The 14,247-nt window shown below is 38.7% G+C and overlaps 1 protein-coding gene across 1 annotated transcript in view; it reads left to right on the top strand.

Annotated features, from left to right (window-relative positions):
• mta1 (metastasis associated 1) overlaps nucleotides 1-14,247 on the top strand; it is a 55,549-nt gene that overhangs the window by 22,833 nt on the left and 18,469 nt on the right. Inside the window, exons 2-3 of the mRNA XM_057343633.1 lie at nucleotides 9,547-9,614; nucleotides 10,658-10,751. Coding sequence (XP_057199616.1) covers nucleotides 9,547-9,614; nucleotides 10,658-10,751 — 162 coding nt within the window. The remainder of the gene's footprint in view (nucleotides 1-9,546; nucleotides 9,615-10,657; nucleotides 10,752-14,247) is intronic.

Raw genomic sequence — 14,247 nt, 5'->3', positions numbered from 1 at the left:
TAGGGCTGTCAACGTTAACGCGTTAACGCATGCGATTAATTTTTTCAAATTAACGCGTGAAAAATATTTAACGCAATTAACGCAGCATCCGTTTGTTTTGACATTCTTTGTCTAGCGTTACATTATGTAATCACGCTCTTATTCGTGTACAGCAGGACTAGTCAACTGGCGGCCCGTGGGCCAAATGGCGCCCGTCAATCATCTTTACCTGGCCCGCCTTAACATTTCAAATAAGTGGAGAGACTTTAAGAACGGTGTGCTTTAAATGCACGTCCTCCTGAGACGTCACATCTTTAAAAGCCCAAAACGCTGCTACATAATTCCCGCGGCTCATAATGATTTACGTCTTATAAAGCGATTTGATCGGTCAGTCCAAGAAACGTAATGTTATTTACAACGTTATAATCAGCAATGCATTGCACAGCCACAGGCAATCGGTTTGCGCACGCGATAGGTCGTGTCCTAAAACGCGTTTCTGCCATTGAAAGTAGGCTAACTGTAGGAAGGGTACACCACGTGAACGGTTGTCTCAGATAAGGGGAAAACGGTGTTGTTTTTTATTACTTCATTCATTATGAATAATGGTTATATTTACGAAAAACAGCTGTTCATCTCCCCCCAGAACTCGCACTATACAAAGGATCTGCCCTATAAGTGCGTGGGGCACATGAATGCGATTGGAATTCACCCAAAAATGTGATAATAGCGTTCAGTTTCTTGCACAGATCAATTGATTGATTTATAAGATGCTTATTTAACGTCACGTGGGGCAGGGATTACTTTTGTGTTGAATGTATTTGCTTTTTTTTACTTTTATTGATTTAACTTTAATTAATTCAACCAAATATCTTCTTGAAAAAACAATGCCACCCACATCTTGGATGTACTGGAGAACTGTGGGTGAGTAAATTAGTAGCAATTTTTGGGTAAAGTAATGCATTAAGGAATATAAAATACAGTTAAAAAGGCAATTTCCTTTTTAATTTAATATCATGAAAAGGCACAAATACTGGATGCAATATTTGTGTGCATGTTTTAATATATGGGCTATAAGTAACAGCAACAAAAACAGTATAAAAGGAACAAAACGAAATAAATAACAGAAATACAAAATAACAGAAGAAATGAGGATATGGTAAAAAAAACTGGCCCGCATCCTATTTATACTTTTGGAGTCTGGCCCTCAAAGAAAAGTAGTTGAAGACCCCTGGTGTACAGGCTTTTAAACCACTTAAGCGCGATTTGAAACAGTTGCTTTGACGCGTTCAATGAAGATAGACAGCTTCTAAACTGTGGGACGCGGCAAAACGCAACGCGAGGTCCAGTCTGGTGTAACAGTCATGGGCTGAAGGCTGCGTCGGTGAATCTCTGTCAGACAGCGCATCCGTGTTAAGTTCTCTTTCGTGCTTGAATGGATAAAACCATACAAGATTATGTCAGAAAGCCCGTTTTGTCTAGCATTTTCTTAAGCAAGACTTCAAAGTGTAAAATAAAATCTTAAATGAATGCAAAGAGTTGTGAAAATGGGAGTGCGGTGACGGTCAGATCTGCGTACTGAGACAGCTCTTAAAGGGGCCACGTTCTTAAACGTGCTGCTGTGACTCCTGTCACTAATGTTAATCAAAGAACAAAATAAAAGAAGAAATCAATGTGATTTTGTAGCTTTAATGAGAATTCTTCTGCATTTAATTTATAATTTAGCATTAAAGACTGTAAAGTGTTTGAGAACTTCCTTCAATTTCTGTATATTTCATGATAGCTCTCAATTATATTGTTGAATGGCTATAATTAATGTTAAAATAATCAATTTAATAGAGACATCAGTTACATGTTTTCTTTCATTCATAAAATGACGCTGTTAAAGAAATATGTTGTTTCTACATCAATTTGAAGATTAAATGTGAAATTATTAAAATGTAAAAGTATATTTTAAAATATTATTATTATGTGTGATTAATCGTGATTAATCACAGAAAATGTGTGATTAATCCGATTAATTTTTTTAATCGATTGACAGCACTACTAAAAACACATTAGTATCGATATTTTAATGTTAGGACGATCCTTTTCGATCAACCTTCAGTAATCGGACAGTATCCAGATACTTCAAGGATTCGATCCGCCCACCCCTACTAAAAAGAGTTGCAGAACAAGAGCTAGCTGTGTTTCACGGCGTATGTTTTGCATCAAGTACGTTTAATTTCTTGAAATTAACATGACATACATCATATGTAATGTCTTTAGCTGTGCAGTTGGATCGTTGAATCAGCGTATACTGTACACAGCGAGTTCGCCAGTATGAACGCACATTGCGTTCAGAACGACTCGCACACGAATGACTCATTTGAACCGATTCATTTAAACTATTGAACTTTTCAGTCACTAGCGAATATAAGAGATCATTGAATCATTTAAAGTGAACCACAGAGAATGCAAGATGTGAATGAGCTTTGCTCATTTAGTAAGACTGGTTAATTCAGTTGGGCTGCAGCTATCGATTCTTTTACTAATCGAGTATTCTACTGATTTTTCCATCGATTAATCGGGTATTCGGATAATAAGTACTTTTTCTTTATTAAAAAGCAATACTAAATATACAAGAGAAAATAAGACGGTCTCTTAAAATGAGTAAAACAACTAATTTGTTTCCTTTTTAGAACAATTAGTTTTTATTGCTGAAATAGCATACATTAATATCTGTTAAAACTAAACCCATTTAGTACATTCCATTGCCATATTAAATTCAAAATGCAATATAATACAAATATATAAATAAGAAACATGAATAAAAATGGAAATAATAATTTCAAACAATAGCCTATGACTTTTATTTTTGCAGGTTGTCAGAGGCTTATTTTTTAGTATGTCTGTTTCTTCACTCAAACAATAACATGTTTGTGAAATAAACTCTCAGCGCAACTCTGGAGGTGAAGTTCATGTCCTCATTCAGCGCAGACGCAGACAAATTCATGAGCATCACGCGTGTAGCACGTTAAACTGTGCAGTTCATTCACTCAGACACCAGACCAGACAGATGAAATGTGTAAATAACAGGATTCGGTGTCCACTAGTCCGCATCTAGTTTGATGGACTCAATGCAGCCGGAAAACAAGTTTCACTCGTAAAATAGACTAAAACTAAGTAAAATATCAGTTCACCATTTCAATAAGCTATTAGGGCTGTGACGGTGGCAGTTTTTTTACCACCACGGTGGTAATAGACAAATCGACCGCGGTGGTGCGGTGGTTGAGAAATATATATTATTTATATAAATAATATTTATATTATTATATTTGCGTGTAGCAACCACATGACGAGTGGAAGAGAAATATAGACCTTATTTAAATACTTGAAATTGTTAAATATTGAATTGAAATATGATATCTGAAATAAATGAGGATGAAACATCCGTCAATGTTTAACGCGCAAATCCATCAGTGAAACGGCACACTACAGCATATAAAACATTTAAATAAACATCAGTAAACAATGAAAACTTAAATGATATAAGAAAGCTAAATACTAAATAAAAAAGCTCTTGTTGCAGTAACTTCAGTCATTGGCGTATTAACCCTTACAGTCCTTAACAATTCCATTTGAAACAAACTGTTTAAACCTACATTGGCTTTCCTATTCAGATTGCCATAAAAACTTTACTTTTTCCGACTCGTTGATGTGAAACTTACTTGTTGACATTGTCCAGATTAAAATGTGTACACTGCACTAAATGCGCGTTCAGAAGATGTGCACAGGAGCGCAAATTGAAAGATGTCTCTCCGCAACCGCGGCAAAACCTGCACGCGCTCCGACAATAAAAGCAAGCGGGTCATAGCCAGTTTTGATTTTACGTATCTGTTCATTTCACAACTAAGATCCATTGCAGAACCCGCAGAATAACCTGGGTTTTGCCGTGCAGGCCATGCGCTCGAACGCACCAACGGAAACGTATGCCAATAATTTCTGTTAATTTAAAATCTTTTAAATAAAACCATCCACAAATGAAAGGCTACAACTAGCAATCGTTATCGCAACTCTCATATTTATTACACCTATATTTGTCAGAGTGACGTGCACTACCGCCGGTGGCAGTTCTCCACCGTCATGCACTTTACCATCGCGGTGGTGCGGTTGTTACGGCAACCGTCACAGCCCTATAAGCTATCAGTTATTTATCAGCATGAGAAAACGTGTGAGCGTGTGAACATAATAAAACGCGTGTGTCTCACGGTGAATGCATTTGCATGAGACTTCAGAGCCCTGTAACATGAATAGTTTAGCGGGCTGTGCGTCAGTAATAACGGTCCGTGGGGAAACGCAGTGCTCCGTGTGTACTGTAGTTAAATGGATTAAACGAGGCTTCGAGGCAACAAAAATTGCCTCGATGATTTTTTTGTATTCGAATAACTCGAGTTACTCGAGGAATCGTTTCAGCCCTAATTCAGTTGGCTTTTGCGGGCTAAAAAGTTAGTTGAAAATGTTTGATAAAAAAAAAATTCTGTTTGGTTGAATAAAAATAATGTTTAAAGTCACTTTGGTTAAGCCACTTAAAGGGGTCTTATGGCGCGAATACGTGTTTTTCTGTGTCTTTGCTGTGTCATAAATTGCCCATGCATGTATTAGACACATAAAATTGCAAAAATTAAAGTGTCGGAACAAAAGATGCATTCTATCTAAAAGCGAATGCTCACCCACACCTGCCTGAAATGCCTCATGTAACCACACCCCCACGAATGTACGTCATGTCGTGGTATGATTTGACCAAGACCGCCCAAATGTATACGCAAGTAAGATGGGTGTACCCGTCAGCACAATTGCTTTGGAACCTGATGCTCCAAATATGGTAAGAGGCGTTACATTTCCGTCACACGCTTGCAGTATTCTACCAATCACTACACACTGGTTAACTGGCCAATCATAGCACACCTCGCTTTTCAGAGCGATGAGCTTTGTAAAAGAATCTGCACGTTTCAGAGAGTCGGGGCAAAGAGGAGATACAAACATGCAAGGTATGTGGAAAATACAGCATTTTTTAACCTTAAATTGTGTATACACATTGCATTACATCCAAAACAAACAATAATATTTGTTTTAACCCTGTCATATCACCCCTTTACAGGTACGGTAGGCCTTCGTGTGTGTGTACAAGATCAGGATGTACCACCTCCGCCTCATTTTGAGCCAGGAAAAACCCTGCACTAATGCTCAGAGTATGTGTTTGGCACATAAGCTTGAATTAACAAGTATTGCCATAGTAACGGATGTCTCATGGGTCCTTGTCTGATTGTCCTAAGACAGGGATTGAATGGCCTCGCTGCACTCTGTGGACCTGTGCTGGCTGGGTCACGGAGACCTCGTTCTCTGTCTGAGTGCAGCACATGGCCAGACACACTTACAGAAGTCCTACCTGACTGTGTGTGTGTGCGCGCCAGTGTTCTTACCTTTATTTTTTCCTTCCTTTTTTTGTTACACATGATGTCTGTTTTAAGAGACTGTTGGCTTTCTCATCGGCATCTGGCCTTATTAGATTCCCTACACCTTGTTCTCTTCTTTTTTGGTGGTTCTCTTCAGTCTCGGTAAGGCTCTACAACATGTACAGATTGGATCACAGGAAATCTGACTGCACTGTGATGTCACATGACTGATTGGTGGGGGGATGGGGGCACAGTATTTGCTGTGGGCGCAGGTGAGCGGAGATGGCAGGAGGGTTAGGGTTAGCAGAAGCTGTGCGAGACAGCGATGATGCCTTTAGGTCTTCTGTAAACTCCTTGCTGTTCTCCACCCAGTTTTGCTTGAGGTTCTGATAGACTTCATGTCAGGTTTTGCTGGGGCCCAGGAGGCCTCTGGTAGAAGTAGTGCTCATTAGAAAAGCAGCAAAAAGACATGGCCACTGCAGAGATGTAGTCTTACATCTACATGCAGATGTAGTTAAATGCCACGAAACGGATGATTCGGGTGTTTTTGAGGTTTTGATGCCAAAAGTATACATTGGAAAGTATACAGTCAAAATAATTTGTATTATTAGTGTGAGAGATATGCCATCACACAGATCAGCCAGCTTGAACTCCTTAGTGAAAAAAAAAAAACAATACACAGCGATGTACAGCCTCACAGACTTTACAAGAGAACCCAGGGTCTTTAAGACATATACACTTTTCCACTAAAATAGTTCTAGTGTGGGAAATGGTGCTCGGCCAAGTACCTGAAATCTTTTAGAACCAGACTTGGGTCGTTGCATGTGGGATTTGTAAATAAAAGGGTTCGGATGGCAACGTTTAAATTTACCACCAAATTTGCACCAGACCAAATCAAACCAAATATGCTAAGTGTGAACACACCCTTAGTGGTTCCTGTTTCGAAACCAACAGGTTTGGGGCTCGAAGCAGAGCCAATTTTCTTGGCCCAGAACTGTCTTTCCTGTGGTGGAAAGTGCAGAATGGATCCAGATTGGGCACTAACTCTGTGATGGTGGAAAAAGAACATCAGTATAATATCAAAATCATTTCTTGTCTCTCGTGGTGTTATTTGAACCATGAATGAAGCTAAAGCATCAAACATGCATTGATTATTAGGCTGATAAGCTAAAACATAAACTGCACACTCTGAACTGTGAGAGGGCAGTTCACATGCATGTGACAGATAAAAATGCATTATGGTCTGCTTTAAATGGAAGTAAAACAAAGAAAATACAAAGATCGTAGGAATTGTAATCTTTGTGTCAGAACAAAGGAAACCAAGTGCGGGCCTTACAATTGATGCCTTTTTGTGCTGTGGCATAATGGGTAACCCATGTGCTTGGAAAGGTAAAGGAATAGTTCACCCAAAAATGACAATGCTGTCATTTACAGAATCATTTACAGTATCATTTACTCACCCTCTTCTCATTTCAAACCTGTGAGACCTTCTTTCTTCTGCATAACACAAAAGAAGGTATTTCAAAGAATGTTGGTAACCAAACAACGGGCAGTACTCATTCACTTTCATTGTATGGACAAAAAACCAATGCAAGTAAATAGGTACCGTCGTTGTTCGGTTACCAACATTCTTTAAAATATCTTCATTTTTGTTATGCAGAAGAAAGGTCACACAGGTTTGAAATGACAAGTCGATGAGTAAATGATGAGAATTTTTGGGTGAACTATCACTTTAAGGATAATGTGAGTTAGAATCCGATTTGGCTCATACTTCTGTAGTTTGCTCTCATCAAAAATCTGCAGAAATATCTAGTACTCTAGTACCTTTTTAGGACTGAACAATCTTTCACGCTCAATAATGGCAGTTTTTCGCCTTCAGGATTAAAGTCTAGTCGCATCTGATTTTTTTCCCATTAAATTTAAATCATACGTTTTGATGTATTAGTATACTGGCATCTTTCTCTCTGATACAAGAACTTTAGACTCAAAGGCTGTGTTACCAAACACTGAGTTGCAAGCATCGTTTTTGCCAGACTCGGGGTTCTGGTGCCCAACCCCCAACCCCTGAAATTACTGTTGCGGTATGTGTTCGTGAGCATGTATGCCGTCTGCTGTGTGGGGTGTAATCTCCCTGAGGTCCCAGCACACACAGGGTTAAGACCAGGCACCCCACCAAGTCTGAGGCCTGCGGGGATGTCCCACAGAGCCCTAAGCTTGCACAGAGCTCACACACCCTGGAGCAAAGCCAAAAGCACTCACTCAAACACAACACGAACGCATATGAAAACACAGAGGAAGGTGAAGACGAAACAAGATAGGGAATCTGAGATATACTGGGAACCCAACACAATAAATGTATGTTTGAGGTAACCCAAGTATTCAGATGTCACATCTCTTCCTTCAAGTATTGTTTCGCCTCAAAACATCATGTCTGAAAGTTGCCCAGATCTTGTTTAGATTGGAAGGGTTGGTAGATCCAAAAATAAAAATTCTGTCATCCTGTAACCTACTCTCTCTTATTTCTCTAGTCCAATTCTCTTGTCCAAATTCATCTGAGCTGAAGGCCGATTCACACCAAGAACGATAATGCGAAGTATATTAGTGTCCACACCAAAAAAGGATAATATTATGATTTAAGCTTCTATCCCGCAGTTTCACAATTTAAATGTGTGAGCCCTTTAAATGTCTAGAGTGGGATTTATAGCGGCCACTAGCGGTGAGTTTGAAAATTGCAACCAATCTCTAGGTCCTCCGCTCACCCCTCCCTTTCAAAACACGACAGTGGCCACCACAGTACAAAAAGATGTTGTCGGCTGAGAAAGCGTGTCTTCTTATGTTGACGCAGGGATGAGATCATGCGGGCATTCGAAAGACTGTAGAAAGAGTGATTTCTTATTTAATACATAAAATTAAGGGTCTGCGGAATTTAAGTATAAAAAGAAGGATAAGAGTCTGGCAGGAGCTAGGACCTGCGTTAATATTATAAAGACTTTCCAGCAGAGATGCGTTAGGACCAGCGGTACTAAGGCTTTTAGAGGAGATACTCATAGATATCTATGAGATACTTTCCAGCAGAGAGACTTTGGAGAGAAAGATCGTCTAAAAATCACCCCCGAGGAGTTTGCTTTGATTTGGATCAGTATGTGAGTAACATTGTTTTTTCTGTTTGTTAGAAGAGTACAAAACATGGCGACACAACATGTCGAATTCAATGTATATAGGCCCGCTCTGTATGTAGATAGAAATAGCTTATTCTAAGGTAATACAAACATAACGGTTCATTACGTAAGGTCTTTATACACCTCTGAAGAAATAATTTTGTATACTATATTGCATTTCTGTCAATAGATCCTCCTAAAAATCCCACATTGCTCCTTTAAATTCGAATGGATTTTGATTGGGTGTTAATATTTTATCAGTTGAAAAATAGCTCTTAAATTAATCCTACCTATATTGTTCCCCTGTTTTACTGTCGTTGTGGTGTGGATGCTGCTATTTTCTTAGATTGAAACAGATTTTTACAAATGTATCTTAAATATTTACTGTCTATTGGTGTGAACAGTCCTTAATTGACTGGTCTGGTTGCATAGGTTCTTGTTTACAACCCACTGAAGGGGAAAATTATCAGCCAGTAACAACACAAAATTGCTCTATTCCTTGAACAAAGATGTCATGGCTTTATAGATATGTGTTATTGCTATAAGCCTTTTTGAGTATAACATTTACTGTTGATTTGACATAGAAAAAAATCATTTAGGTTTGGAATGACACGAAAGTGTGTAAATAATACATTTTGAGTAAACGTCTTCTTTAACGGCCTATTTCACCTATGATGGTCCTGATACTTGTGTGTCATATCTGTGCCAATCGAAAGAGGACACTGAAGGTTATCTATGAGGTTGAATTACAAATGCCATATTCACACAGTGTCACAAATTTGTTGTCGGGTGTTCTTGTAGGGAACTTGCCAAAACATAGCGACTTTGCCATCACGCAACGACGAGGAATGTTGTGTTTAGTCTCTGTACCAATCCGGTAAGCCTCAGCAGGTGTGCGAGCGTGACAGGAGATGCTGTATGCTGCTGACAGACCAATCGTTTCCAACGCTAACAATCGTTTCTTTCTCTCCTCACAGATTACGTTTATTTTGAAAACTCCTCCAGTAACCCACTGCTGATCAGGCGAATAGAGGAGCTCAACAAGGTGAGTGAGAAACAAAAGTTTGTCACCGAACCCACACCAAACCGTAAGACTTAAATGTGGATTTTGACATCTCACTACATGTCTTCCTTCTACACTCTTGTTCCGGTGTCATTTGCACGAAACTATTGGAAACATCACAGCATGTTTTTAAATCTAAAACATAATTCAGGAACACGAAAAATCATTATCATAAAGGAAGAAAGAAATTATGTTGTGTTTTGTTGCATTTTCTGCTGAAAATCTCATTACCGTAACACATCCAGCTATGTCAGAATACATGATATGTTGTAGTTTAAACTGAGTAAAATTGAACTATTCTGAAAAAAATCATTGGATGTTCACTTAGATGTTCTCAAATGACAAAAAACACAACTGACATATTAATGTATAATAAAAATGAAGAAATGGTCGAAAAAAGAAGTGTTCATGTTCTCATCCACCGTAAAACATTTTTTAAGGACTGTATATCTTTACATAAAGCTTTATTCCGTTTGAAGTACGTCTGCCAGTACCTTCCAAATGGGTACCAGGTGAACAGATTTTTTATATTTCTAGTCAAAAGTTTAATACTCTCTTGTCGTACTGCATGCACGACAATATTGATTATCGTTACCAGTACAGGGAATTTTCCGCATGAAAAAAAATACATATAATGAATAAAAACGTGCTTGGACATCATGGCTTTTTTTAGCAAACCATGCTATCGTATTGATCTTTTTAGACTGTAACGGTAATGAGATTCTAAAGGTCTTGTTTAATTTAATTTTAAATTAATGATTTTAAACTTTTTAGAATAAAAAACAAGGTCTAACGAGGAAATTCATTGACCGAAGTATTTCTAAAAAAAATCACGTGTGGCATATTTGAAACCAAGATTTTGTGAGAATCCCCCTTTCTCCATCATGAGACTATTTTATATCATTCAGCAAGTACAGGGGTGTTTAGGTCACGGTTGTGATTTAATCCTTATTTGCATATCAAGTCTGTGCAGCATCTGATTGGTCTAGAGGCTGTTGCTGTGACAACTCTGTTTCTTTTTGCAGACTGCCAACGGGAACGTGGAGGCCAAAGTGGTGTGCTTCTACCGGCGCAGAGACATCTCCACAACGCTCATCACCCTAGCAGACAAGCATGCACGTGAGTAGCTGCCAGAGACTACAGTACCCACAATGCTGAGTTCAATTCAGCAATGTTTTATTTATGGAAATGTGCCTGCAGTGGTTTAGGGTCTTTTTGGACTGCATTCAGAAGTTGGGAGTGTAATTAAAGCTGCAATTCGTAACATTTACTGTACGTTCACACCGCCGCCGTCGAGAGTGTCAAAGTGGCCGGAAGTCATTCATTTTCAATGTGAACCGGCAGCGGCGAGCAGCGTCTTGGCCGTTGAAGGCGTCGAGGAGAGTTGAATTCAGGTCAACTTTATGGTAATGAGCTATGGCGCGGTTCGGCGGCAACCAATCGGAAAGTAGAAGTGCACCGCTTGAGAGGACTCCAGAGAACGCAGCCCTGTAAACTTGGGTCTACGTCAGAGCGTCCACGAATCTTTCTACAGCGTTGTTGGCAGGGTGGCCAGAGCGATTTTTGACGCTCTCGACGGCGGTGGTGTGAACGTAGAGTTGTATGTTAAAAATAAACAATAATAAGTGTAATTTGAAATCTACCTGCTGATTTCTAAGCAGGAATTTTTTTTTAGGTTTCAAGGTAAAGATTTGGGCATTTGTCTTGGTGTGCTAGTCATCCAACAATAGACTAGTCGATTAGTGAGGCCAACCACGGAGTATAATATTTGTAGCAGCGATGCTTTTAAAGGAGAAATATTTAGTGACGCTACGTCTCGGGGAGCATTTTTGAGTTCTGGTAAGCAACCACCTCTCTGAAGTTTTTACCATTACAGTAATCAAAACAGCGCTTGTGTGCATCTCAAGTCTATCACTGCTGGACTTCGAACTGAGCAGTGTTTCCATTATTAAACGTAATCCACAGGTTTATTTGTAAGGTGTTGTGGTAAGAGACAGTCTTTTGCTGATTCTTTATATTTTGGCCCTTGCTTACGAGTGTCTGTCAAAACACAGTAGTTAGATATCTCTATTGCTCCGTTCATATTACAAGCGACTTTGTTACTGCAAGTCACCAGGGGTTGGCGGTTAGGTCGCTAGTGGGCGTTCCCACTACTGGTTATACTCACTGCAGGAGATGAGAGGAGAAGAATCACGTTAGCGCCCATCTTCACTCCTATTGGCTGTTGCTGCCATGTTGCTTATGTTTCTCAACTTTGTCGCGTTGCTAGACACGCCCCATCCAGTCGCTAATGGTTGCTACTGCTCGTATTGCTAGAAGTCGCCAGCTCTCCATTGAAATGAATGGGATCATGTTGCATTGTCACTTGTAATGTGAACAGGGCATAAGAAACAAATCTAAAGATAATACAAAATAAAATGTTGAAAGTAACGTTTTACGACAAGTGCATTACAATGCATTCTGGGATTGCCATTTACTTTTGATGCTGCTTCAGATTTAACATTTTTGGCCATAAGGTGGCATTTCTGCCTACTGTTTGGGAAAACTTGACTGCTGCAAGCGCCCCCAATATGTTGCCTAGGTGGGCAGCACAACAGTTTTTTGAACCGAGCAGTGGAGGCCAAAGTTTGTGTTCTGTCCACAGTGGCCTCCCACATTCAGCCAAAGCTGAAAATTTCTGGTTTCTGTTACCATACAGAGCAACCTAATAAATAGAATAGCGCTTGTTTATTTCTTTGTCATTCACTCGATAGTTATCTATAATCAAACAAATATGCTGTAGAATACATCTGTTTTAATTTGGTCAGTTCAGACACTTGATTTTGTCCTTTAAGATTTGATTGAATCGTGCATGTTTAGTAATGATATAATTAATTATATAATAATTATATTTTTGGTGAATATACTGTTTCTCTGCACACACAGTCTACTTTGCTATTTAATCAGATAATGTCACTACATCTTGGGGAAAGGTTATAAAAAAATTAGGGCTGTCAAACGATTAATCACAATTAATCGCATCCAGAATAAAAGTTTGTGTTTACATCATATATATCTGTGTACATATATATCTGTGTACAGTGCATATTAATTTTGTATTTATAAACACAAACATACACATACCTGTCTATATATTTAGGAAATATTTAAATGTATTAATTTATATTTACCAATAATTTAAATTCTAAATAAACATTTATTAATTGTTATATTTTATATTTTTCTAAAATAAATGCATTTATGTGTATGTGTTCATAAATACAAAATGAATTGGCACAGTATACAGACATAAATTACGTAAACAAACTTTTATTCTGGATGCGATTAATCACGATTAATCATTTGACCGCCCTAAAAAAATTATTCATTTTGAATAATGTAAACTAATACATAATACTACAGTTGTTCATTAAGTGAATAAGGTCAATATGTAGTAATTTAATTGAATCCATTAATTAAATTGTATTAGTTTTTACAGTCATATCACCTTAGTGAAAACACAACAGAGTTTTTAAAGCTTTCATAGGTGAATGACTACAGAGTAAGCACATAGTACTGTAAGTGTGCTGTACGTGTGGGAGTTGTGTGGTGTATTATTATTATTATTACAGCAATGTCATTCCGATCTGTTTATTATCATATCACTATCAAAGTCAATGGTGCACAATCCTGTGGCTTGCTGCATAGATATACTTCAGCTTCTTCATTCGTTAAACACAAGTATTGTGTTCAGATTCCCATGTAGTCTCAGATTTTACTTCGGTCTTTTGATATAGATTTAATATCATTCAGAAACAACTATTTCTATTTAAATGGATAGAGATTGAGAATGTAGAATTAAAAAAACGTATGACTTGCTTTGAGGGAGGAACAGATCAAAATCTGAAGCGTTTTTGCTCACGTCATTGGTTCTCGTGTGTCTCATGGCTGATAGTCATTAATGTCAAAGCTAAGATACATTCACTGTTACTTTGTTGTAAATGAATATGGAAACGCATTTTTTGAATGGACTAATCCCGTAAATCTTGTTAGGTTCAGGCTAAGAGCTGTAAGACATTTGTGTAGTCTTTTATGCAATGTTCAGATGATTGACAGATTTTTAAACATCCTCCTTTCTTGAATGACGTTTCGAAATGAATCACAGATTTGTGTATCTTCCTTCAAAATAGCTGCTGTAGAGTATGGGGTAACTTGTATTTGTTTTAAAAACGTATGTTTGACCCACATCACACACAAGTCTGATTCTAATATTTGAGGCACGTTTGTTCATATGGACCATACAAAAGCGGTGAGGAACTTTGTGTGTGCGTGTGTGTGTGCGTGTGTGTGTGCGTGTGTGTGTACGTGTGTGTGTGTGTGCGTGTGTGTGTGCGTGTGTGTGCGGGAAATGTGGATGTCTTCTCGATGCCAACAGCCTCTCCGTGGACCTCCAGACATTTGCAATATGTGAAAAATGCATGGCAGGAATGGTCGTTCACCGCACGGGTGTGGGCTACATCCTGTCTCTGCCTGTGGATGAGGGGAGGGGCGTTAAAGCATGAGTGGAACAGCGTACGGGAACAAGAAGTCACAGCGTGGAGGCGGAGCGCTGAAGACTAGGAGCCTCCCTGAATGA

Source organism: Triplophysa rosa, linkage group LG10 (assembly GCF_024868665.1).
Source record: "Triplophysa rosa linkage group LG10, Trosa_1v2, whole genome shotgun sequence".
In the NCBI taxonomy this organism is placed as follows: Eukaryota; Metazoa; Chordata; class Actinopteri; order Cypriniformes; family Nemacheilidae; genus Triplophysa; species Triplophysa rosa.
Note: the sequence above shows the minus strand (reverse complement) of the source record. Positions and strands in the feature narration are given on the sequence as shown.